Source organism: Prionailurus viverrinus, chromosome C2, assembly GCF_022837055.1.
Source record: "Prionailurus viverrinus isolate Anna chromosome C2, UM_Priviv_1.0, whole genome shotgun sequence".
Classification (NCBI taxonomy): domain Eukaryota; kingdom Metazoa; phylum Chordata; class Mammalia; order Carnivora; family Felidae; genus Prionailurus; species Prionailurus viverrinus.
Genome location: NC_062569.1, coordinates 99,502,315 through 99,529,192, shown reverse-complemented (window position 1 = coordinate 99,529,192; position 26,878 = coordinate 99,502,315). Strand labels below are relative to the sequence as shown.

Sequence of the window (26,878 nt, the reverse complement as noted above, 5' to 3'; positions counted from 1 at the left end):
TTAAAAGTGTCAGTTGTTTTCAACAACTACATTCAAAACTTCACAACTTAAGTAAGACCTCTCCTTGGATCTTACTTTTTCTCTCGAGACGGAACTGCAGAAAGTCAGCAGTATTTCTAGCAAGTTCCAAAAGGTCTGAATTAGGAGGCCTTGATTGCCCTTGGCCTATTTTAATGTTTTAAGTTAGATCTTAAAGATATGTGAAAGTAAATAAAAGAGTATGGCCAAAAGTAAACAATGACTAGTAAAACTGCTGATCTCAGTATTCAACACAGTGCAGGGTTTTCTTTGACATTTATCAGACATCACAGATTACTACCAGAACATCACATAAGTTTATTTCAGATGTAACAGCAATGTTAAAATCAACAAGTTTAATTTTTAACTGCACCAAGTAAACTTAGCCATTTAAGTATTTTTAAAGTTATTCCCTCCAAAAAACTGAGGGAGCTTTTCTTTTCCACCCACAAACCAGTTTCCCAATAGTTCTATTTTTGGAGGACTTTCAATTGATGAATAAATTGCTTTGGGGATATTTTAGAACTTCTTTCCCCAAACTAAAACTAATCTGGACAAATTATATATTGCATAGATTTCTCTGCAGATTCTTTTCTTTAGAACCCAAATGCAATAACAAAACAGGATAATTTTTACCTATTTGCCCCACAGTAAAAACTATCTGTCCAAAAAAATATGGATATATTCTCTGATCTTCCAGTTAATAGGATTGTTTTACCTCAACAATTTTTACGTTCCAAAATAACCAACTCAACATGGGACGTTATTTGAGTCTTTACCGACTCACAGGCGTATGAACTAGTGCCCAGCTCCTACGGCTTCTACATCCTCCTCTTCCTTAAATGGATGGAATTACTTAATACAAGTTTGATGTAGGACAATTAACCCTTTTCAAACATTTACAATTTAAAGTCATTATCTAGTGTGGAAAAAGAAAGTATAATGATAAGAAGCCTACATACTCAATTCAAAATGTAATTTTTTTTCCCTCCTTAAATAACATGTACTTAATTGTCATGAGGCAGCTATTCAGTTTTCAACAACCACATTTAGGGATACATTCATTGGACTGATTAGATAGTCCAGGCGAAATGGTTATAGAAATAGAGGCAGTGTCATCTCAGAAAACTCATTTATATATCAAAATCTATTTTGATATCTGGAAGTTTACAAAAAGGCTGAATTCTTCAAACTAAGTATGCCTTCTGTAACTCAAGCACTCTTCTGTTGGCAAGAGCAAGCTGAAGCTTATCCATGAAGGTAAAGGTGCTTAATGCTCTTTTTTTCTAAACTTGTATTTGGACTGCTTAAGAAATTGATACCCAAGAAACCAGCATAGTCTTTCTACATTTTTACTATCTTAAGATTAGAATCTTATAAACTCATTCAGCTATCTTCCTTTTCTATATTACTCTTGGCACTCGATTAAGACCATTGAAGTCTACTATACTTTGTACTTTCACATTCTCAAATAAGAACTTAAGATTACAAACTGTGCATAAACACTGTGTAAAATAATTTTGTCATTTAATATATTTGGAGAGATGAGACTTATATTATCAGGATTTACATGAGGATAAATATTACGAATCAAACTTTCTTTTAAAGACAAATGACAAGAAAATTCAAGCCCTGTGCATTGTTTTAAAGTCTAATGAGAACATTTCATGGGCCACCAGTATTGGCAATCTAGAGAATTTTAAATATTGGATATGGGACAATGGAGGAAAACATGAAAACTTCAGATGTCTCCTATCTTACAAAAGTTATCATCCCATCCAAGCCACTCCCTATGTGCCAGAAAATGATCTGGCATAAACCAGTCACGTCAGTAGAGGAGGTCACAGTGAAATCTGTGTTATTAACACTTCTAAACTTCTACTTTTCCAAGAATAGAAGCAATTTATTTAACAATTCCCCCTCCCCCAATCCTTAAACTCATTATCATAGGCACAGAAAATAAGCAAATCTGGGATGTTCTCCAACAGATAAGCAATAGCACAGCTATGTTATTCTCAAAAATACTGTCTAGATACTCTCTCCTATATAATCAAATGCTCAGTGGCCATACTTTTAAGTCCGCATTAGCTGACATTAAATGCATTTATCGTGCCACAAATCCATCTAAGCTTCCTTTTAGGTGTTTTTTAATATGTCCAAGAGACGATACCTGCTTCAGATTTATTTAGGGGTATTGACCTATAAGGACATCAACTCCCATTTTTAAGGTTAGACTAACTATTGTGGGTGTACTGAAGAAAAAGGACAGGAAAAAAAAGTAAATCACAACAAACCTCTTTAGGTCAGTTAAAGGCCATATCTCTAGCTGGGATATTAAAAAAAATTAATCTCACCAGCCCACACTCTAAAAGTTAATGCCACTAATAACAATCAACAGCAGGAAAAATAAACCTGCCAACAACCAGCCCACTCATGTAACTCAAATACGGAGACCAAAGTAAAACACTACCTACCCAAACTGTCCCACCCACCCTCAGCAAGGAAGAAAGAAATAACTGCTTAAAAAACAAAATAAGCTTAGTATTTCTTACAAGGATAACAATGGTCCAACTCCTGAGATAACACTCAGAAGGACAAAAGGTGGAGTGAAGGCAATGTCTAGGGATTAGCATCCCACAGTCTTGAAAACCCAAAGTACCACAAACACACTAAACTTGTCTTTGAATTAGAGAACAAGATATTGCTGCTGTTTCTTTTTGTCTTTTGATATATACAACATTTCGTAGGCTCTGCCCTTCAATGTGAAAGCAGGACATAAAAAAAAAATTGACACTGACACCCCAAATTTTTGGGACCATATATATCTTAACTATGAAACCAAACAGATCTATACCTCCTCCTTCCTACAATCAAACCACCTCACAAAAATAAGAAAACTAAAACAATCCAAACATGATTAATTTTGAAAGTCCTTGGAAGTATTAAACCTTTTAGAGGAAAGAAAAAGAAAGAAAGGAGGACAAACAAGAACAAGGTAGGAGGGGGAAAAGAAAGATGGGGTAAAAAAATCAATGGGCCTCTCTTTTATTTGGCGACAAGCAAGTGCAAGAAAGTTCATTTCTAATTTGTTCAGTTGTCTGTCTTTTGCACATCTGCATTCTGGCCAGAAGGGACTTTGAGGTTTTTCTGCAGCACATGAGCATCTGCAGGCTCTATCCTCTTATAGTAGTTCTTCTTTGTCTCAATAATCTCAAAGCCAAACTTCCTGTAGAAGTCAATTGCAGATTCATTGCTGATCTGGACATGCCTAAGATATAAGAGGGTATCAGAAAAAAAAAAAAAAAATTAAGAATTCATCAGCTTTTGCGTATTCTGCAAATAGCTTCATATTGGTTGGAGCTGGAATACTGCAGACATTTGTTAGATTCTCTTCACAATTACTAGTTATCAACAAAGACTGAGTATTCATTTCAGAAAAACTTGGATGACAAATTTACACCTTTAACCTGTTACATCTTCAAGACAGCTGGCTGAATTTAGGAGACTCATAAATAGGGTTTATTCTTACAATCGAGAAAGGGTAAAGTATCCTAGCTAGCATAACGTTTTTCATTGCAAGGAGAGAAAGGATTCCTGGAATTATAAATGGGTAAATAACCACAGGGATGATCCAATGACCATATTAACACATGCAGAAAAAACATGACAGAAAAATGATATATTGTCTCAAATGCCTAAATATAGCCTCTAATAAAAAAAATGCTACATTTTAAAAATAAATTTGAGCTTTGTCAATTACTCCTCAGAACAGCATGACATAATTTAATCTCTCCCAGTGCCAAAGTTAAAATGAGAATAATCTTAACATTGGTATTATCAGATAAATACTCTTTGATTTTGTTTATTAAACTCTACTACTAATAAGCATGTCACTGAGAACCTTAAACAAAACCCAGAAAGCAAACAGATGGCACAAGAATAGTATTAATGATACTAATTCTTCAGTTCTGAAGACTTTAGTTTTAATCTTGGTTTCATCCCTGTGACTTCAGAAGCTCCCACCCCAACACAATAAAGCAAAATGAGAAAGTTTTATCTTAGGTTCCTGATCTATTATTGAAACAAAACAAAAACTTCATAATCACTACTTCCATGCTTTTTCCAAAAGGCAATGAAATAAGGAACCAGATTTTAAAGCTTCCAGTAAAGATTTCTATTGCCAATTTATTAAATTCTTCACATAAGAACATTAAATATCGTTTAACTTACAGATAGATGTTGTCAAAAGTGCCATCTTTTTCACAGATGTTTAAGACATGATTTAACATTTTCGTTCCTATTAACAAGACAAACAAGTAAGTAATCTTAGAAAAATAATGTTTATATTACACATCTAAATGCCATCTTAATGTTTATTGAATCCTAAAAGAATTTGAGGTAAACACTAGACCACCTGATTTTTGAAAAATTTGTTGTCTCCCTACTATCTACATATGTTAAAAACTGCTAGTAGAAAAGCAACCTTTACATACAAGTCCTTCCAGAGAAAAGGAAAACAGAAAAAGCGAAAGGGGGACATTGATGACAAATCTATATAGGGCTTCCAGGTGAATTAGATTAATAAATAAAGTTATTTTCCACCTTATATAATTCAGTAACTCTTTCCCAATACTCTCAAAAGAAATGGTTTCACTCATTGGGTCAGAAACAGTAATGATGTATTTATGCTTCTTTACACACACACACACACACACACACACACAAAAACAAATAATTTTACCTATTCCTAGCCTTCGGTATGGTGCCAGACATCCTAGTGTCATGATGTAAAGTCTCTTCTGATTCTGTGAATGATCCACCCTACAGCACACTGCACCTACTGCAATATCATTGAAATATGCTGCCATGGAAAATATAAAAATATTAAGTTCAAAAGACAGAATAACATTTTATTGAATCTTCCTCCCCTTCTATAAGGGCTAAATTACTGCTATCATAGCATTAAATTTTATCAACTACTCTGAATAGAAAAAGCCTCAAAAATTTTATACATCTTTTTACGGATTTAAGCATCTAGAGTAGACATATATGTGAAACATACAGGCACATACTAAATAAGAGAGAAGGTATTTAGCATTTTCTTTTAAAATTCAAATATTTTGTCTTGATTTCTCTTGAGATCCTTCTCAAAACCTGGATCACCCCCATTTCCTCACTTGTAAAATAAAGAGATTAAATTAGTTAACTCTGCTCAAATATTAAAAACTAAGGGTCAAGAACACCAACAAAACAAATGAAGTGAGAAAAGAAAAAACTATTATACCAAGTTTTGCTAGCTCGCCAACCTCCAGCACATCCTTGTAGAACTTGTCATTGTAGCTGACTGGAAAGATGACCTGGTTTAATCTCTTCAACTGTTTAATATTGTGTGGTGTCACATCTCCCAGCTCGATCCGGCTACTGGAACAAACCAAAATGTACTCAATAAAATATAATTAGCTTCATTTGTTAAGATAAACATACTAGTACCAAGTCTTTTTTACATAATTGATAAATCCAACCTTTCATACTGACTTTATATTCCTACAAAGATTACCATTTATAAGATTCTGCCAGCCATTCTATGCAGATTCAATTTGTAGCACTCATATGATTATATATTTAGAGACAAATATGATAAACAATAATTACTCAGAAGGCCAGACTAATAATCTACACAAATGCCAAAATCTTCCTTGTAGTTTACAGTTTTTAGACAACTATTACTGATCCAAAGGACTGATGATACCAAATATTGACAAGGGGGTGGCAAATGGGATTCTTATAGTCTGCTGGTGAAAATGTAAATAGATACAGTATCTCTGGAACACAATCTAGTACTATGTATCAAAAACCTGAAAGGTACATCTTCTTTGTCCAAGTCTATCCTAGAAATTTATTCTGAAAAATAATCCAAATGGACAAAAATTATATACATTGAACTAGGAACCACTACATCAGTTACATGGGGTGGTATTCAAAATCCACATTCCTAGACCTCACACCCCACAGATTCAGAGGTAGAATCTATGGCAGTGGAACAAAGGAATGGGGGGAGGGGGGCGGGGATCTATTTGAAAACTACTTATCAAGAATGCAACGGTAGCATTTCTGAAAAACCATTATGTAATCAAAACAATTGGTTCTGTGGGAAAAGGAATTAAATCTAAAATGATTCAGGCTCATAGTAAAAAAGTTGTTTTGCCTATAATTCTGTCAACAAAAGGATTTTTTTAATAGCTCAAGTCGATTTCTCCACCATAAGCTAAAGGTTGATCAAATGTGACAAGACAAACCTGAACAGCATCTACGCATATATTTCTTCCTATTACCACTAGCAGTGTCATTAGTGGAGATGCTTACATGCATTATTGGCCTTCTTAAAAACCACAACAGTAGATGATAAAATCCTTTAAAGAAAAGAAGATCAAACTGAAATAAAAATGAGTTGAAAAATAAAACAATCTGATGTCAACCAAGCAGCTAGATAATGTGGGTCCTATGCACTGGGTGCTAATTCCAGATCACAATGGCATTAGTCAATAGCAGGGAAGTACAGACAATACACCCTAATTGATCATTTGCATCATATGTACATAGGTTTTGAAAACTGTTGGGAGAAATGACTAAATGAGAATGTTAATCTTCACACTTCTAAAATGACTAAAAAAAAAAAAAAAAAACAACAACAAAACTAAGTGTCCTCAGCAGGGAACTGATTAAATAAAGCATGCATGATATGTTTATCTTATTACCACAAAAACATTGATATACTATTTGGGGGGGGGGGAGGGGCACAATCTAAATATATATAACATATAATAAAATAGCTTTTGTTAATATACAGAAAAAGCTTTAAAGCATATACAAAAAATGTGTAGTCAGAATTGTGAGAGGTGCCTGGGTGGCTCACTGGGTAGAGCATTCAACTCTTGATCTTGGGGTTGTAAGTTCAAGACCCATGTTGGGTATAAAGATTATACTTAAACATACAATCTTTAAAAAAATTTTTTTTAATTGTGTATAGTTTTAAAAACACTATTCTCTGAAATGTTACAATTCAGATTATCAGAAAGTATGAATAAATTATAGTTCTTAATAACACAAAAACTTTATTACAGACCATTATGCTCATTTGGAACTTTAGCCTTCCTGCCTCAATTATTTCATTTTTATTACTTACTGTGCAACCAACTCTTGCGTATCTTGATATTTTCTTAAGATCTGAGCACACAGTTTCTTAGTGGCCACACAAAATTAAGAGGCCAACACCACAGTAAAAAATAGAGATTTCTCTGTTACACTCTTTTCCAATTTTAGACATATAATTAAATATGGGTAAATGGCCTAAGTATTTTACAACTAAAATGACTTCCCTCTGTGAGATTCAGGTGTTCTTTAACTAGGTTTTATCTCCCTAAGAACAACTCCCCTCTTCATAAAAGCACACCCTGGCTTTGTCTTCTTTAAGGCTGAAGGAAATAACATTTCACCCTAAGTCCTCTTCTAATTAAAACCTACTTAGGCTCACTTACCACCATCTACCACTCAGGTTTTTTACTGGTAGATAGTGTTATGCTGTACAGAACATTAAAATACAGGGATCACATCTTACCTACACTATTCTTTTTTTTTTAGAAAAAGGATTCCTCCCATAATTAATACAACTATCACTTTTTTTTTTTTTTTTTGGTAAGAACATTTAAGTTCTACTCTCTTAGCAAGTTTCAATTATACCCACAGTGGTATCAACTACAGTCACCCTGTTATACATTAGATCCTCAGACTTTATTGACCTTATAGCTGAAAGTCTATACCTTTCTACCAACCTCTTCCTATTCCCCCCACCCTGGCAACCCCTTATCTACTTTGTTTCTATGAGTTTGATTTTTTTGTTGTTAGATTTCACATGTAAGCAATACCATTGTCTGGCTGGCTTATTTCACTTAGCAGAATGCTACTCTTTCACTGAGTATAACACCCCAAATTGAGTATCGCAATCAAAGAGTCAGTCTCCGTATTTTATCCATTGCAATCAAAGAGTCAGTCTCCGTATTTTAAAACAATCACTGAAAAACTACATTATGAAGTCTAATAGTAAACAATAAAGAAAAACGTAACCTAGGAAGCCAACCTCCTAAATTATAGTGAAAGAACACGTGTTTTTCAAAGTTTAAGAATGATTTCTAGGTGGGGTGCCTGGCTGGCTCAGTTGGAAGAGTATGCAACTCTTGATCTTGGAGTTGTGAATTTGAGCCCCACATTGTGTGCAGAGATTAAAATAAATAAATACATACATACACATATAATAAACACTTAAAAGAAAAAAAAAGAATGATTTCTAGGTAATCACCACACTTCAAGCATCTTTATAATTTTTAAAATAACAACCAGGTATTTCTTGACTTCATACAAAAGGAAAAGGTGGTTATGGTACAATGTGCTAGAATTAAACCAAATAAAAGTTAACTACTAAAAAAGTTTCCAGCAGAGTAGGCAGAAAAAGCTTAAATACAGAACACTGTATTAAATCATTAGGGAACACCAGGTTAATCTTTCCCTGTCTAATCAAGTAAATAAATAAATAGCATGTCTTGATTAAAAAAAAAAAAATGTCCATCACCATAGTAATTACTCAGGAAGTGAAAATCCTGTAAGACTACTAGAAATAAGTTTGATATATAGTCTCCCTATATTTTTCTGTGTGTGTGTGTGTGTGTGTGTGTACACACTTCAAAACAGAATTGGTATACTATGAATATCGTTTGGTGGCTGTTTAAGCATCTATTAAATATAACTTTGTCAGCAAAATTCACCTTCAAATGCAGTTTAACTTTCATGAACATGATATGTCTGATTGAAATGTAATATTTCTGTAATCTTGACCACTCAGCTCTGAATTATTTTAAGATGTGGATATTCTAAATATATCAAGAGTAATAGCAATTTATAATTTAGCAAAGAACGTGTATCAAAAGCATAGAGTGCTATGCAGAAATGTTAAGAAAATGAGAACATGACTGCACACAATAAGATTTAGAAGTGAAAGGAACTTCTAAAGTAAGTCAAAAGGAATTCCAAAGTCTCTATTAGAAAATTAAACAGAGGTTTCATGAATTCTGTGAATTTGAAATTTTCTAAAGTTTTAATGAACATAATAGTTGCCTATTGAAAGCATAAACCGGGTCTATTTCAATAAATATTTGAACACCTATGTGCTAAAACCTGGAATGCAAAGGAGTTTATACCTAGTAGTAAATACAGGTATATGTATATATTGATCACACAAATATTAACACACATTACATATATACATACATTACACATATATAATTATGTATATATATATGAAACACAATATCTTAGTAATAGCACTTGCACACAGTACAAAAGTAATACTAGAATAAAAGTGATCCTGGAAACAGATGTGAAGGGTGACTTAAGAGTTGGTTCTGTAGGAGAGTAAGAAATGAATTCTAAGGAGAGCATAGAACATGAACAAAATAGCAACGATGTATTCTCCAAACTACAGGCAGTCTGATTTGGTAAAACAAAGCTTACTGTGTGTACTCTGTGACAGTCTTCCTCACCAATGCATTGCCTGCAGAGGTGGCAGCCATCTCCTACTTGGCATCATGGCCACCCGTAGACCTCTGGTGAAGCCCAAGACGCTTACAAAGTGGACCAAGAAGTTCATCCAGCGCCAGTCAGCTGATGTGTCAAAATTAAGCGCAACTGGCAGAAACTCAGAAGCACTGACAATAGGGTGCAAGGGCCAGATGCTGCTGCCCAACGCTGCTTATGGGAGCAGTAAGAAAACAGAGCACATGCTGCCTAGTAGCTTCTGGAAGCTCCTAGGTCACAATGTCAAGGAGCTTGAAGGGCAACAAATCTTGTTGATGGGCAACAAATCTTAATTGTGCAGAGACTGCTTACAATGTCTCCCCCAAGAGCCACAAAGCCATTGGGGAAAGAGTAGCCAGCTGGCCATCAGAGCCACCAATCCCAAAGCCAAGCTGTGCAGCAACGAAAATGAATTGATAGCTTATGTGCATGTCGCACTTGTGTTAATAAAACCATAAAATTACAAAAAAAACGGCGGGGGGGGGGGGACGCCTGGGTGGATCAGTCAGTTAAGTCTGACTTTTGATTTCAGCTCAGGTTATGATCTCCAGGTTTGTGAGACTGAGCCCTGTGCCAGGCTCTGCCCTGATAGCATGGAGCCTGCTTGGGATTCCCTCTCCCTCTCTCTCTGCCCCTCTTACACTCACGCTAGCTCTCTCTCTCAAAATAAATAAATAAAGTTAAAAAAAAAAAGTGTGCTTTGTGTAAATGTGGAAGCTGGGATTGGAGAGGAAGGAGAATCAATTTTATGAGGAGCTTGCACATCAAGATGGTACTTGCCGGTCTTCTCTATCTACACTTATTCTCTAGGTTGACAATATCATAATCTTATGGCTTTAATGCTGCCATCTTCCAAATCTCTCTCTGGCTTAAAGGTCACTCCTGAACTCCAAAGCATCTGTAGTAGACACCTCAAATTAAACCTATCCAAAACGAGATCTCTGACCTTCCCAACATCTGTGTCACCTGCAGCTTTCTATGTCGATAGCCTCTTTATCCTTAGCTGCAGGTTACTACTCTCTTACCTTTTAAATCTTTATTTAAATGATACCCCCAAGAAAGCTTATTCTGACAAACCTGTTTTTATTTCTTTATATTCCTGATAGGCTTTCTTATCAATCAGGATTATGTTTAGCCTTGAACAAAATTTCAAAGTGTTCCTTCTTACTCTTCAGTTCTGTCAATGTTTGCTTCATGTATTTTCAAGTTATATTACTAAGGGCATACCTTTGGGACTGTTATGAGTTGATGACCTGCTGTAATATTCCCTGTCTTAAAGTCTACTCTGTTCATCAATACAGACATACTGCTTTCTTCTAATCAATGCTGCATCATGTATCTTTACCATCTTTTACTCTCAACCTCTCTTTATCCTTATATTTAAAGTTTCTTTTGTGAACAGCATATACTATAGAGTTTCATTCCTCTAATTTGACAACTGGAGTATATTTTTTTACATAATTCTTCAAATATTATGCAATGTACATGTATTACTTTTACTTATTAAAATAGCATGAAAGAAAAAAGGGAAAATGTCATCACATTGAGTCATGCTAATCCTCACTGTATCGTTCCAATTTTAGTATATGTGCTGCCGAAGCAAGCACTTGACAACTGAAGTATTTGGTCTGTCCAGACTTAATATAATTATTGATGTAGTCTATTCCAATCCACCAGCTTGCAAATTTTCTGTATGTAACAACTCTTAGTTGTTCTTTATTTTTCAAGCCTTTTGGGAGGGATCAACTTTCATTCTCAGCTTTTAAAAAGTATTATGGGCCCCTGGGTGGCTCAGTCAGTTAAGTGTCTGTCTGACTCTTGATTTTGGTTCAGGTCATGACCTTTTGTCAGATGAGCCATGTGTTGGGCTCGGTGCACAGCCTGCTTGGGATTCTCTTTCCCTCTCTCTGCTTAACCACGCCCCCCCAAATAAACTTAATAACATGTCTTAAAGTTTACATAAAATTAAATCCGCTTTTTTCCTGTATAGTTCTACTTTTTACAACATGTATAATGATAGTTTTCAAGATATAGATACATCACCCCCAAAATCTCTCATGACCCTCTGTAGTTCAATTTTACCACCAGTCCTAGGCAACCATTAATGTTTTCTGTTCCCCATATCTTTGCCTTTTCAAGAATGTCACTTAAGTGGAATTACATAATACATAGCCATTTGCTTGATTTCATTCATTCAACATAATGCTTTTGACATTTACCACACTGTTTTATCAACAGTTCATTCCTTGTTATTGCTAAATAATATTCCACAGTATGGATATACTATGGTTTATCCTTGTGTTGAAAGGCATTTAGGTTTAGAGTTATTGGTGATTATGAATAAAGTTGTTATACACATTTCTCTATGGTTCTTGTGTGAACATTAATTTTTAATTGCTTCTGAATAAATACCAAAGAGAGGTAACACTGGATTATAAATGTATCAGAGTCCCAGTTGTTCTGCATCTAGAATTTGGCACTGTCAACCTTTAAAAATTTACACTACTCTAATGGGTGTGTAGTGACATTTCATTGTGGTTTTAATTTGCATGTTTCTAAGTAACAAATGATGTAGAGCATTATTTCATGTATTTCTTTGCCATTGGCAGAACTTCTTCGGTAAAGGAGCTGTTCAAATCTTTTGCCCATTAAAAAAAAGTAGATTTCAAGTGTATTATGGACACATGTCCTTTGTAAGCTAGTATACTGCAAATAATCAGAAGCCCCTTCCTACCTTTTACATCTTACTATTTTTAAGGTTTTATTTATTTTTGAGAGAGAGACAGAATTCAAGTGAGGGATGGGCAGAGAGAGAGGGAGACACAGAATCTGAAGCAGGCTCCAGGCTTCATGCTGTCAGCACAGAGCACAATGCAGGGATCAAACTCACGAACCGCAAGATCACGACCCAGGCCCAAGTTGGACACTAATTAACTGACTGAGCCACCCAGGTGCCCCTATTTTTCTCTTAAATAGCCTTGAGGTATAATTTATAAACCATAAAATTCATGGGTTTTTTTTTTCCCCCTTAAAGCTTACTGAGAGAGAAAGAGAGCGAGCAAGCACGGTGAATCAGGGGAGGGGCAGAGAGAGGGAGAGAGAGAATCCCAAGCAGGTGCCATGCTGTCAGTGTGAAGCCCAGCGCAGGGTTCAAACTCACAAACCCTGAGATCATGACCTGAGCCAAAACCAAGAGTTAGATATTTAACCAACTGAGCCACCCAGGCACCCCTGAAATTCGTATTTTAAGCGCACAATTCAATGATTTTTAGACTATTTACAGACATGTGCAACCATAACCTCAATTCAGCTTTAGAACATTCACATCACACCCCCCAAATCCCTTGTGCAAATCTGAAGCAAATGTCCTTTCCTACCCAAAGTCAGTCACTAAATCTACTTTCTTTCTATGGATTTGTTTTTCCTGGACATTTCATATAAATGGAATCATACAATAAACATGATCTTTTGCACTGCACTTCTTTCATGTAGTGTGTTTCTGAGGTTCATCCATGATGTAATGTGTCAGCAGTTGAACAATATTCCATTGTATGAATATACCACATTTTGCTTATGCATTCACCACTTGATGGCCATTTTAATAATATTTACTTCATGGGCCATTATAAATTACACTGTTATGAATATTGCATACAAGTCTGTGTGTGGACACAAATTTACTTTCTCTCTGGAGATACCTAGAAATGAGATTGCTGGGTTGTATGGCAAATATGCTTAACTTTTTAAAGAAACCGCCTTTGGTAGGTAGAATAACAACCTCCAAAGTATGTCCATGTTCCAATCCTAGCAATCTTGACTATGTTATTTTACATGGAAAAACACTTTGCAGATGTGACTAATACCTTGAGATGGGAAGATTAACTAGGACTACCTGGGTGGGCCCAAAATGTAATCACAGAGGTCCTTAAAAGTATAAAACAACAGAAGCAAAAGCAAGAGATTTCAAGATGCTACACTGCTGGCTTTGAAGATGAAGGGCCACAAAACAAGGAATGCAGGTGGCCTACAGAAGCTGAAAAGGCAAGAAAATGGATTCTCCTCCAGAACTTCTGTAAGAAACACAATGTTGTATTAATTTCCTAAAGCCGCCTTGACAAATTACCACTCGATAGCTTAAAACAGAAATTTATTCTATGGAAGTTACAGAATCTGGAAATCCAAAATCAGGCCAGCAGGGCCATGCTCTCTGGATTTGGACTGGATAGAATTCCTTGCCTCTGCCAGCTCCTGGTGGCCTCAGATGTTTCCTGGCTTGTGGCAGTAACAACTAATGCGTTTCTCCATCTTCACATGGTGCTCTTTGCGTGTGTGCCCCGCCTCCTCTTCCTTTAAGGACAATGGGCATCAGATTTAGGGCCTACCCTAATCAAGTATGACCATCTTAATTACATCTGCAAAAACCCTATTTCTAAATAAGGTCATGTGCCAAGGTTCCAAATAAACATGAATGGGGGCAGGGGTACTATTTAAAATCACCATTCATACTAATACCTTGACTTTAGCTCAGTAAAACCCATTTCAGACTTTTCACCTCAAGAACAAGGTAACAGATTTGTGGGGTTTTTTTAAATTTTTTAATTTTTATTTTTCAGAGAGAAAGTGGGAGGGGGCAGACAGAGAGAGGGAGACACAGAATCTGAAGCAGGCTCCAGGCTCTGAGCTGCCAGCACAGAGCCTAACACGGGGCTCGAACTCACAAGCCACGAAATCATGACCTAAGCTAAAGTCGGATGCTCAACCGACTGAGTCACCGAGGCGCCCCCAGATTTGCGTTTTTAAGCCAATAAGTTTGTAGTAATTTGTTATGGTAGTAATGGAAAACACTGCTAAACTGTTTTCTGAAGTGGCTGCACCATTTGCATTCCTACCAATAACAGTTTCTCCACATCCTCACCAACACTTTTTATTGTCTCTTTATAGCCATTTTACTAGTGTGAAGTGATAATCTCATTAGATTTGCATTTCTCTAATGACTAATACTATAGAACATCCTTCTTTATGGTTATTAGCCATTTGTACATCTTCTTTGGTGAAATGTCTATTTAAGTATTTGTCCCCGGTCTAGGCCTGAGAATAAACCTACAATTTTAACATTAATTAATAAAAGAATTCCCATTTTTATACTGGATTACTTATTGAGTTGTAAGAGTTCTTTATATATATATATATATATATATATATATATATATATATATATATATATTTATATATTTTGGGGACAAGCCCTTTATCAGATATATAATTTGCAACTATTTTTGCCCAATTTTTGGCTTGCCTTTTCATTCTAACAGTGTACCATACTAGTGTAAACTGTTACTTATAGGGGGAACTGGAAATTCTCAGTATCATCTTCATAAATGTAAAGCTAAAAACTATTCTAAAGTAACTTTGTTTTTTAAAAAAGAAGAAGGAACTGTCAGATTAAGAGATGATAAAGGGACGCCTGGGTGGCTCAATCAGTTAAGCATCTGACTTTGGCTCAGGTCATGATCTTGTGGTCCTTGAATTCGAGCCCTACATCAAGCTCTGTGCTGACAGCTCAGAGCCTGGAGTCTGCTTTGGATTCTTTGTTGCTGCGTCTCTCTGTACCTCCCCCACTCACATTCATTCTCTCTCTCTCTCTCTCTCTCTCTCAAAAATAAACACTAAAAATTAAAAAAAAAAAGATTATGAGATATTTCAGCCAATGAAAACGTGTGGACCTTTTTGGATTTTGATTTGAAAAAGACATTTACAAGACAAATGAGAAAAAGCAAATACAGATTGGGTGTCAGATCTTAAGATGATATTAGATGTAACAGTATTAGAATTACTTTTTCTAAAAAGTCCTTCCATGATAAAGATTCATACAGTAGTATTTACAGATAGAATGGGATAGTATGTCAAGAATTTCCTTTGAAGTACTCCAGCGAAAAAGGGAAACTACTAATAAAAGATGAAAGAACATGAGAATTAATATTATTCATTGGAATTGAATGCATTGAGGGCTCAATGCACTATTTACTTTTGAAGATGTTTGAAAATTTCTGTAACAAAAAATAAAACAAACATATGTTACTTATTATATAAGGAACTACAAGCTGTAATATTTTGCATTTATGTTGTTTTGTAGCCAACTCTGTCCAAGAAAGAACAAACACTAATTTTGATACTAAAACTCATAGCAGAAAGCATCTGATGCTTTATTCTCTACTATTTGAAAAACAGTAAAAGGCAAGAATTTCAAACCTTTAACAACCACAACCCCTCAACTGCCAGCTGTACCAAGCCTCCAGTTTGCAGAAAAGCTGAATCAGAGCTGGATGAAAATGAGCCTTCCATTCTGATATAGGCTTCCTCTTATAAATTCGTAAGTCTCAGGATAGTCTGTTATACAGTCTTTACTTTTGGTGTAAATGGCCTACATGTTCTGACATTATTTTTTCCCCCATTAAAACTACTATCAAACATTGTTTTGGTAAGATCTATCATTTGAAAAATTATTTACAAAATGTAGTTAAAAATTTTTTTTTAATATTTATTTGGGGGGGGGAGGGGCAGAGAGAGGGAGACACAAAATCTGAAGCAGGCTCCAGGCTCCATCTGAGCAGCACAGAGTACAATGCGGGGCTCTAACTCATGAACCGTGAGATCATGACCTGAGCCGAAGTCCAGCGCTTAACCAACTGAGCTACCCAGGCGCCCCTATATAATGTAGTTTAAATGCTACCTAATGTGATTAGAAGCAATGTTGATATTAGGTAGATAAAAACAGATACTAGAGGGAATGCATCCAGAGTTTTTCCATTAATTTAACTCATAAGGAAAAATCCCCTTTTGTAACACATCACTTTGAGAGTTATTTCCTGGAATAAAAATACTGCATAATATACATCCTCTGATTATGTGAACATATCACATTACCAAGAATATCATAGTGAGGGGCACCTAGGCGGCTCACTCGGTTAAGCGTCTGCCTCTCAATTTTGGCTCAGGCCATGATCTCATGGTTCATGAGACAGAGCCCTGTATGGGCTCTGCACTAACAGCAAGGAACCTGCTTCGGATTCTCTCTCTCCCTCTCTCTACACCTCTCCTGCTCATGCACACTTTCTCTCCCTTCCTCAAAAAAAGTATCATAGTGAATTAGAACATTTAAAACCACAACTACTAAAAAAAATACTTGAACTTTAGGGGTAAACGAACAGGAGCCCATGAAGAAGTCTGAGAAACAATTTTCAAGACAGGAGGGATAAGGTCTGGAGAAGTAGTGTCACAAAAGCCAAGAACGGATTCCAAACCTGGCTATACACCAGAATCACCTTGCCAGTTAAAAACTCAGATTTCCACATCCCACCGTGGAATCTTTAATGATTAAAGCTTCTTATATCAACCACACAAATTAAAAATTTTTTTTTCAACGTTTATTTATTTTTGGGACAGAGAGAGACAGAGCATGAACGGGGGAGGGGCAGAGAGAGAGGGAGACACAGAATCAGAAACAGGCTCCAGGCTCTGAGCCATCAGCCCAGAGCCCGACGCGGGGCTCGAACTCACGGACCGCGAGATCGTGACCTGGCTGAAGTCGGACGCTTAACCGACTGCGCCACCCAGGCGCCCCTCAACCACACAAATTTAATACCCACCTAAGTTAATAAACTTCCCACTGCACTGCATATGTGTAAATTTCCATATCCAAGTATTCCAGTGAGGGAAAAAGGCTAACGATGGTCACAGAGAAGTGGATTTCACATAAAATATGGAATCATTTTCCTTATGTAAGTTTAACAGTGTTATTACACTATAGCTAGTATTGAGAGCTAGTCTCAAATTCAAATCAGCCTGACTCTTGAAAAATGGTTTTTAATCACTACACTGTTTACTTACTTCGGGTAAGATTTCAATGTAATTTAACAACACAAACTATCTTAATTTATCAGCTTAGGACCTCTATTCTGTAGATAAGCCTCAAATTCCTGGACTAAAAGTCAAATCTGCTACATCTAGTAGACTCAACAGTTTGTTTTTAAAGTTGGTTGCTAACATTTAAATCAGAAGCTTTTACATAAAGCCTACATTTCTGGCCCCCTTTTTTTTTTTTTACTCATTTACCTTATCTACCTGTTCCTGGGTTCCTGTTGGCACTAGTTTACAACCCTAACTGTAAAAAAACTGAATATAGTAGTGATTAAACAAACTGAATTATTCTTTTGGCTCAAGTAAATTCATGTGACACGTTATTTTTTTGTTTTTCAAATCCATAACAAACCCCAATGTTTCTTCATACCAAAGATTTTAGAATAAGATCTAAAAGAGGGAGGAGGATGGTGAATGATATAGCAAAAGTGCCCTTGTATATCAAGTCCTTAGATTTGGAACACAGCTACTGGCCTCCTACTTTACACAGCTTGTTAGTTATTTGTATCAGCACCAGAAGATGAATCTGTTACTCTGTCAAATCTCATACCATCTTTGCACTTAAAATACGGTAGCAGAAAACCTTTTTTTTTTTTTTCATTTATTTTGAGAGAGAGAGAGAGAGAGAGAGAGAGAGAGCACACACACAAGCAGGAGAGAGTCAGAGAGAGGGAGATAGTGAATCCGAAGCAGGCTCTGCACTGTCAGTGTAGAGCCTGATATGAGGCTTGAACTCATGAACCAGGAGATCATGACCTGAATGGAAATTCAAATGCTTAACTAGGTGCCCCTGTGGTAGCAGCAAAACTTTACCTGTGGCTTAAAACAAACACTGTGTCACAATGAGACAATGCATATTAAGTATTTGGCACAGCAACATCAGATAATAAGCACTCAAATGTTTTTAAGCTATTAAAAGTAATGCCAATTATGCCCATAATTATAAAAACAAAATTTAGTGGCAATATTCTGAAGGGCCACAAGATGGAGATATGACTACACAAAAGTAGGCCTTTCTCTATAAAGTCTGACTTTTTAAGTTACGTTGAAGAGAAAATGAAGAACTGTATAAAGCTTAAAGCCTAACCATTTATATTTTAAATGAGTACTGAGTACACCTCAGCACAAAATTTTAACTGCTTGGTCATTTCTTGTGCAGTGTTTGATCTGGAAGGGAACTTGGAAGCCACTGGGTCCATTCCCCTTCATTTCACAGATGATGGGACTGAAGCCCAGAGACAGATGTACCTGTAAATTATACAGCCAATTATCAACAAAGCCAGAACCAGGCCTATGTCTACACATTACCATTATAGTGCAAGATCAGCCACCCATGACTCCCCTCAAAGGAGTCCTTTCTACTCTTCAAGGTTGAGAGAAATACCAAACCTGAAACACTTATCTAAGGTATACTAATGATAAAAGGGATTTGCATAAAACTTGGGCTTAGAGTAGGTAATTGCCTTAGCTAGCATTAATCTGGTTCTACACTCAAATAAATTACATAAAAGATAAATTCCTTTAACTTACAAGTCCACTGAGCATTTATCAAAGCACAGCTTAAATACTAATTGTTCAAGAAGTCTTAACCTGTCATCCCGCTGAGATTTCCACCTCATCTATATTATACTGTTTGTACCCTTCCTAGGCACAGTACCTCTGTACCATTCTAAGCATTTATTTTTATACCTTATCTCTTCTACTGAACTATAGGACTTGGGGTAGGACCTCAAATATTTCAAGGAATTGATGAATTACTCCCAGTAAGTCCAAGAATCTCTAGGCCTTTAATTTAACTGATGGGCTTTCTCTCATCTAGATTTTAGAGCAGTTTCTCAATCTTAGTACTACTGATATTCTCTCTGGGCTGGATAATTCTTGGTTGTGAGGGGCTCTGTGGTGGAGCACTGTACGATATTCAGCATCATCTCTAGCCTCTACCCACTAACCGTTCCACCCCATTATGACAACCCAAAATGTCTCCAGACATTACCAGATACGCAGGGGGGAAGCTGTGACCCTCCTTGAGACTTACTATTCTAGAGGTTTTACAAGTATCAAAAAAGTGGTGGTGAGTGGATTAGCTCTGCAAGCTGTATGAGTGCAAGAATCAAGTGTGCAAAAATCTCAGCAATTATTTGCTGGGATACTAGAAGTGTTAAACACACATCAGATATAACCTACTTAAATAACCTGAAATGAAATAACTTCAATAACCTGAAAATAACCAAATTATCCTTTGAAAAAATGTTCTGTGATCATCCATCCATACATTCAATTAAGAGAACTCCTTCCCAGCTATGGCTTTTCCCTTACTACCTCCTAAATGTTTTTACTTCCAAATCTCTGAATCCAAACACATATTCCCAACTGCTTACTAGTTATCTCTACAGGAATCTCAAATTCAACGCATTGAAAACTGAACTCATCATCCTCTATAGGAAATTGGAACACATATCTCTATTCTCTATTTTTAGGAATAGTCCCATCACCCATCCAATATAAAAAACTTAGTTTTAGATGTACTCTTACATCCCATTTTAATCCCTGTTAATTCTGCTCCCCAAATATCTTCATAACCTATTTTTACCTATACCCCTTCTCTAAGCAGTATGCTTCAGAGCATCATTTCAACACAAATTCTAATGGCTTACTTAAGGGAAATAAGACTAGAACGGAGACAAAGCCATCACAACACACTCAGAATAATCTTTTGAAAATACAAATATGATCACTTTATTTCTAATGCTTAAGACCTTTTAAGAGCTGCATATAATCTGCCAAATGAAATTCGAATAGCACTGCAAATAAAGCCCTTATCACCTACGTATGGCCACTGGCCTCACCCTCCCTCTCTCCCACCAGTTTTTGGCCATATAAAGCTACTCAAAAATTCCAGAACTCACTGAGCTTCCTTGCCTTCTTGATTCACCTCTGTAATGGTTTTTTCATTAGTAAACTAAAGATACTATACCTATAAATATATTAGTAGACTATGGGTGCTTTCTTAGAGCTATTGTGGGATTGAGAATCTATGGTCTGGTATTAGGTACCTATTAAAAAAAAAAAAAAAAGCAAAAGTGCCATGAGGGGGAGGGATGGGAGAGCAGGTCTCAAAAGGCAGACACAAGAGCAAAATTAAGAAAGCGACTTAAAAGAGAACAGTTCAAATATGCCCCATGATTCCAAACTTTTGTTTCTTGGTATCACAGAAAAGTTACAGCTGATAAGAAACCAGGGATGGCAAACGAGTGACACACATGCCATAGCAGTTATGGTAGATATTAATAGTCAATGATATCACTTTTTTTTGGCAATCTGAAAATTCATCAAAGCTATCAGCAGATTAAATACTGATAAAATATTATCAACAGACTAGAAAGGGCACATGAATTTCAACCTTTAGTTGTTCCTGTTCAGGTTCAAGCTGTTCTCTTTAAAGACAAAGAAACCAACTCCCAGAGGTAAAAAAAACCTACCAGAGACCCTACTGCTAACTATCGTTAATGGCACACTGAACTATAAAACGTGGTTGCTTTTAGTTCAATGTTTTTTGCATTAAAAGTAAGTCTCCTTTATGAAAATAAATTATGCTATGAATAACAATCTATACAAATGGGGGGGGGGGGATCCAAGTATATATTTAAATATATTTTAGTTTTCTGGAAAGAGAAATAAATGTTTAAAATGCTGCTAAGTACAATTCTCTTTGCTTACACTAGTTTAGCAAGCTCTGTAAAAAATTTCTTCTCATGTTCTAGGTCCTAAACTGGCATCACTCTGACAATATTCACTAATTTGAATGTCTCAACCCCATTTTCTAAATACTATATTTGACTGTTTTGTAATTTGAAGTCAAAACACAATCAATATCCAAATTGATAAGCTATACAAGTAACAGGTAAGCCGCAAAGATATACAAATGGCCAATAAAAGTGGGAAATATCCAACCTAAGTAATCAAATTAACAGTAACAAAAAAGGTGGAGAGAGAAATACCATTTATCATCTAATCAGCAAAGCAAAATTAAGAGTTAAGACTATTATGTGAATATGTCCCCAAATCCAACCTGTAAAGAAATTATTTCTATCATTTTACAAACGCTCAATGTATGCTACTCATCCCAGAAGAAGGTAATTTATACCACTGATGGATGAAACATCTTCCTCCATTTCCTTATTTTCTGCAAGTGCCCCTCCCCTTCCCCATTAGCCCTTGGAGAAGAAAAAGGCACTCACACACCATTGGCAGTATGAACTGCCACTATCTTTCTAGAGGTCAATTGGCAACAAATATCAGAGATTTTAAAATGCCAGCACCTTCTGATCCAAAAAATTCACTTCTAGGGAACTATCCAAAAGAAATAAGAATGTGTATCAAGTAGTTTTATACACAAGCATTTACTGCCATACTATCGAGGACTGAGAAAAGTCTCTGGACTTCAAAAACAAGGGTCTTCTACTAACAGCTTCAGCCATGATAGAGGCAGAATTACAGATCACCCTAGCTCAGGAAAGGCAAATGCATACTTCCAATTTATCCCTTCTCCATCCATAGCAGACAAAGTAAGTGGATTACAATAATTTAATCTAAAACCAAGAGTGACCTCAGAATCCTTCATCAGAGGCATAACCAGTCATACACTATCTGTTGGCCCAAAAACTGCACATTTACTATTTAGAAACTCCATCTGAAAATTGTATCCTAAGGAAAAAGATCATGTTTTACACAATTTTTATTTTCAGAGTCTAGTCCAGCACTGTCCAAAATAAATACAATTAGAGTCACAAATGTAATTTAAAAATTTCTAGTACCTATATTAACAAGGCAAAAAGAACAGATGAAATCAATTCAACTTGTAATCAAAATAGAAATTATTAATTTCCCTTTTTAAAAAAATCTTTTTTTATACCAAGTCTTTTAAAAATCCAGTGTGTACTACACTGCACATCTCAATTCAGATGCTAATTTTCCTCTCAAATATTTTATTTATATTTACATTTCACAAAATTTATAGTAGATTCACATATCCACATTGTTCCAAACATACCAAAAAATTGTCCAACAACTTTGAGTATCAGTTTTTAAATTTAAAATTGTAATTAAAATTTAGTTTCTCAGTAACACATGCCACATATCAACTGCTCAACAGCCAAATGTAGCTAGTCACTACTGTATTAGACAGGACTAACATTTTCCCAATAAGTTAGGCAGTGAATGCATATAGAAACTGATGGAAGAGATCAGATCAAGAGAAAGCAGTGTTCATGATAGGACAATTACATAATTTTGTAGTTATTAAACTGTAATACACACAATTTTCACTTCTATGATGAAAAGGAAGTTTCTATCAGTTGCAACTGGTATTTAATGGTTTCTGTAGGCTGTGCTTAAAAAAAAGAGTATTTAAATAAAGAATTGAGAAGTTTTATCTTTTTAGATGGCACAAAGCTGGAAACCATAGCTAATACCTAGAAGAGAAAATCAGAAGTCAAAAGATTTCCACAGGCCAAAATGGAAAACGTAAGCAAAGTGAAAGTTAATACAGATGTTAATTTGGTCCAGCAAAAGCACTATCTTTGAAAGATAATGCTTTATATGGATAACCTTTAAAAATCTTTTTCAACCCAGAAATTCTTAATTATTCTTCGTGTGTTCAGAATTTTACCAACAACTGTCCATGATTTTGGGGAAAAAAATCACAACACTGATGTCAACACTGCATTAGTCACCAGTGCACACATCTGTATTGGTAACAGAACTACTTTCTAAATTATATAATGATGCTATTTACAAACAGATGCAAACATCTAATCTTATGACTTATGATGTAGTTGTACCTGGTCATTTACCTATTGAAAAAGAAATCTTATAGTTTATTTTCCCTTTATTTCTCCCTTATATTGGTTAGGTCATTTTATTGATTTTCTAAAACAAATCATGGTACAGGTAGGTTATATTTTATGTGAATTCATCTCAATACAGCAAGGAACATTACAAAATATTTTAAAATCCAGTATTTCCATCCACATCCCACAAATTATTGGCTTCATAGAAGCTTGGAGTACAAATTGGAGGTTTACAAAGGTTCCTGAATTCTCCTTCAGACTCACTGCCTGTCCCCCAACAAAAACAGCAATACAACCTTAAAAAACCTGTTTTATTGAAGTACAGAATTTGTATGGTAAAGGGCACAAATCTTGTTCACAGTCCAATGATTTTTCAAACATACATATACATCCATGCAATCAATATCCAAGGTAAAGATAGAGAATATTTCTAGCACTTCAGAAAACTCCCTTGTGCTATCAAAGATAATCATTATTCTGAGTTCTTCAACATAGATTCCTTTGACTGCAGAATCTTTGATTTTAATATTTTAATTAGTAAACTACACTGTTCTGTATACTATATTTATATTATTGTCATCTACTTTCCCATCTTTGCATGTATTCACATCTTGTTAAAGACATTTTTATTAGAATTTATACCCCTTTGCTACAATTGAAAGGTAAATGAATTCAGTTTTACTTTCTATTATACTAATTATATTGCCATCTCTGTCATGGCTGTGACTTCTTGCTTAAATATCACCTTCCATAGAGAGGAATAATAGATAAAAAGGAAACAGTATCTTGTAATATACCTCAAATTTCTAGACCATGCAAATAAATACATGCAGTAATGAAAAACTGGAAATTTATCTACTTTCCTACGGAGGAAAGGCAAATGCATGCCAACACAATGGAATGTCTTCCTGCTACTACCAATAAAAACTAAGTAAAAATATGAAGAAAAATCAAATAGTAACTTTAAAAAGTTTGAAAATGATAGTGAATATAGAAAACAATATAAAACATTTAAATAGTAGATTGAGTTAGAATTAGAAGTTCTTCAAGAGTCAGGACTATAACGCTAACCACCTTGTGTATAATGATACAAGTCTTTGAACTCAAGGATCTTAGAATCTTTCAAATAATGCCTATTATCTTCATTTGTTCAGTGCCTTAAATCAAGACTTAGAAGTGAAAAACATTTTAAAGTCCCATCTTACCTGGGAGTTAGTTCATTTGGGAAGTTAAAGGGACTATTCACAGGAATAGTGAAATCATCTTAAAAATTTACCATTACGAGGAACGCAACTTTAAGCTCCCAATCTTAAGTGATAGGAACTAGACTTAAGGACTCTTCATCCTCTAAATTTGGCCAGTTACTCGTTTCTCGGGATTTGTTACCATCATGTTGTTACACATATAAAACACCATTTTAAATAAAGAGCTAATTGCCTCATGAGTGTATTAACTGAAGGAAGATTGTGAATAATATCATTGTTTGACCCCATTTCTATTGCCAAGTTAGGTATCAGAAAGAACATTACACCCTAGCAAGACAGAGTTAGACCAAGGATTTTGGCTCTAAACACCCAGAATAATTTCTTGGAGGCCTTCCTTTATAAATCCATGCAGAGTCTCAACCGTGGGAACTATTCAGCCTCATTTTTAGTACTCTTAACAGAACAAGAGAAGTATTGCTCGCTGATGAGAATACAAAAATGAGTAAGAAACAGCGTCCATACTAAAGGGAAAAAAAAGAAAAATCTCACTAAATTATATTGGATCATATATAAAATAGCCAAACTTCCTAGTTCATGATTCAAATACTACAAATACTTCCCATACCTCAATTAATATCCTGATTGGAACTCTTTAGAATTTGACGTGAAATAGTGCAGGTACTACAAAAATTTCATTATTCCTAAATTTTAGTGCAAACCATACAATTAAGCATTAGAATGGATTTCCAATATTTAAAGCAAATCAGAGCAGGGAATCATATTACAGACCTAAGGCCAAATTAAACTTTCTTGGACCTCTTCGACCCCACACACATATACATACCAAGATAATATTCAGAGCCTTGTTTTAGGCAGCATGAGATTATTTCGAAAGTTGACTTTTACTTCATACTCAAAAGGCTGAACAGTTTGGAAGCTCGAACATAGTTACAATTCTTTGACTAGCTACAATAGAAAAAATCTCAGAAAGCTTTTAAAACTGATAAAAGGCAGGCTTCAAAACGGCTTTGATTTAGGAAATATTCTCAAACACTGTTACGTAATTAATATTTTAACAGTATGTAATTTAATAGTAAGGTGACATCATCCAAATGGGAAGAGTTGAACCAATATAAACCCTAATTTGATCCAAGAGGAAAACTATGAAAGAGTATTAATTTTTCTAATCACCTGAAAAAAGCTTCTGAGGAGTAACCAAGAACCCCCTCAGAGCACGGGGGCAATAGTAAACTACTGGAGCAATAGCTCCACCTACTGATCCGCAATACTTCCTTAAACATTTTGGCACCCCAACACTACAGAGCTCACGCTCTCTCCCCCTCCTCCACTCGCTCTGACCCAACCCAAATCCAGTTGAGTCACTAGCTCTTAATACTCATCCCATGCTCTTTATTCCAATTCCTTCTCCCTCCAGAAGGTTCTGTCCAGCTCTCAAGTGTAAATAAGACTGAAAGGTGTCAAAGACCGCAGTTGCTAGCGTGGAGCCTGGGTCTAAAGAGGACAACCAGATCACTCCACTTGGAGTGGCGGGCCGGGGGTGGCTCAGTCGTCCGCTCCCAGGTAGGAGGCCCAAGGAGCCTCACAAGAGCTTTCCCCCGTTGCCCCCCTCGGCTGCTAGTCTCCGCTCAACCCACACTCGTCCTCCGGGCCGAAATCCTGCGTTCCCCGCGTTTTGCCCCTGCTGGCCCTTCAGCCCGCCAAGAGCCCGCGCCGAGCATCCGCCTCCTCCGTTGAGCAGAGAGAATCACAGAAATCTCCCTCCGCCGGGTCTTCGCCCGGAGTCTCTCCCCTCCTTCGCAGCCCCTTTCCCCCCGCTGGCCGGGCCCTGCCCGGCTGCCCTTCTCACCCTTTCATCTTCCCCGCCTGCTGAGGCCGTTGTTACCGCGGATATCAACGCCGTTGTCGTCGCCGCCCTGAGCTCTCTGCGCCCTCAGTTCGGGCCACTCAACCCCCACAAGCCGGCCTCCCCACCTAGGGCAGGGAGCTGAGCGAATGACGGAGGCCGCGGGAGTCGAGCGCGGCCCTGCGTCTCCGAAGGGGGCGGGAGTGTCTCCCGCCGCCGCGCTGTGACGCCGCTTCTCCACACGTGCACACCGGGCAATCGACTCCCGCCCGCGGCCGCCGCCAGCCAGACCCGCCGCCGCGCTGTGACCTTTCACCCCGCCCCCTCTGCGCGCCGGCGCGCCGGCCGCCTTGCGCGCAGCCGCGCTGCTGTTCTCCGTGCACCCTTCCCCCTCTACTTCA

The 26,878-nt window shown here is 36.5% G+C and overlaps 1 protein-coding gene and 1 non-coding gene across 3 annotated transcripts; both read right to left on the bottom strand.

Annotated features, from left to right (window-relative positions):
• Positions 1–316: 316 nt before the first annotated feature.
• On the bottom strand, positions 317–26,854 carry NAA50 (N-alpha-acetyltransferase 50, NatE catalytic subunit). 2 transcript variants are annotated; one of them, XM_047874464.1, is made up of 5 exons: positions 26,481–26,854; positions 5,303–5,439; positions 4,760–4,879; positions 4,249–4,315; positions 317–3,286 (listed from the first exon to the last, which is right to left on the bottom strand). In XM_047874464.1, the coding sequence occupies exons 1-5, from the start codon at positions 26,486–26,488 to the stop codon at positions 3,109–3,111; spliced, it is 510 nt and encodes a 169-aa protein (XP_047730420.1). In that variant the 5' UTR covers positions 26,489–26,854; the 3' UTR covers positions 317–3,108. The 2 variants fall into 2 exon arrangements, with proteins under 2 accessions (XP_047730420.1, XP_047730421.1); XM_047874465.1 differs by having other exon boundaries at positions 5,303–5,436.
• Positions 11,147–11,249, bottom strand: LOC125175857 (U6 spliceosomal RNA). The gene has a single exon (XR_007156023.1). It is a non-coding gene; the product is annotated as a U6 spliceosomal RNA (small nuclear RNA).
• Positions 26,855–26,878: the final 24 nt, after the last annotated feature.

Bases quoted from the DNA above. Each gene is read 5' to 3' on its own strand.
- NAA50 (XM_047874464.1), bottom strand. The intron at 4,316-4,759 runs GTAAAATTATTT...TCTTGTTAATAG, and splicing joins ATACCGAAGGCTAGGAATAG to GAACGAAAATGTTAAATCAT. The intron at 3,287-4,248 runs GTAAGTTAAACG...CTTATATCTTAG, and splicing joins ACTTTTGACAACATCTATCT to GCATGTCCAGATCAGCAATG.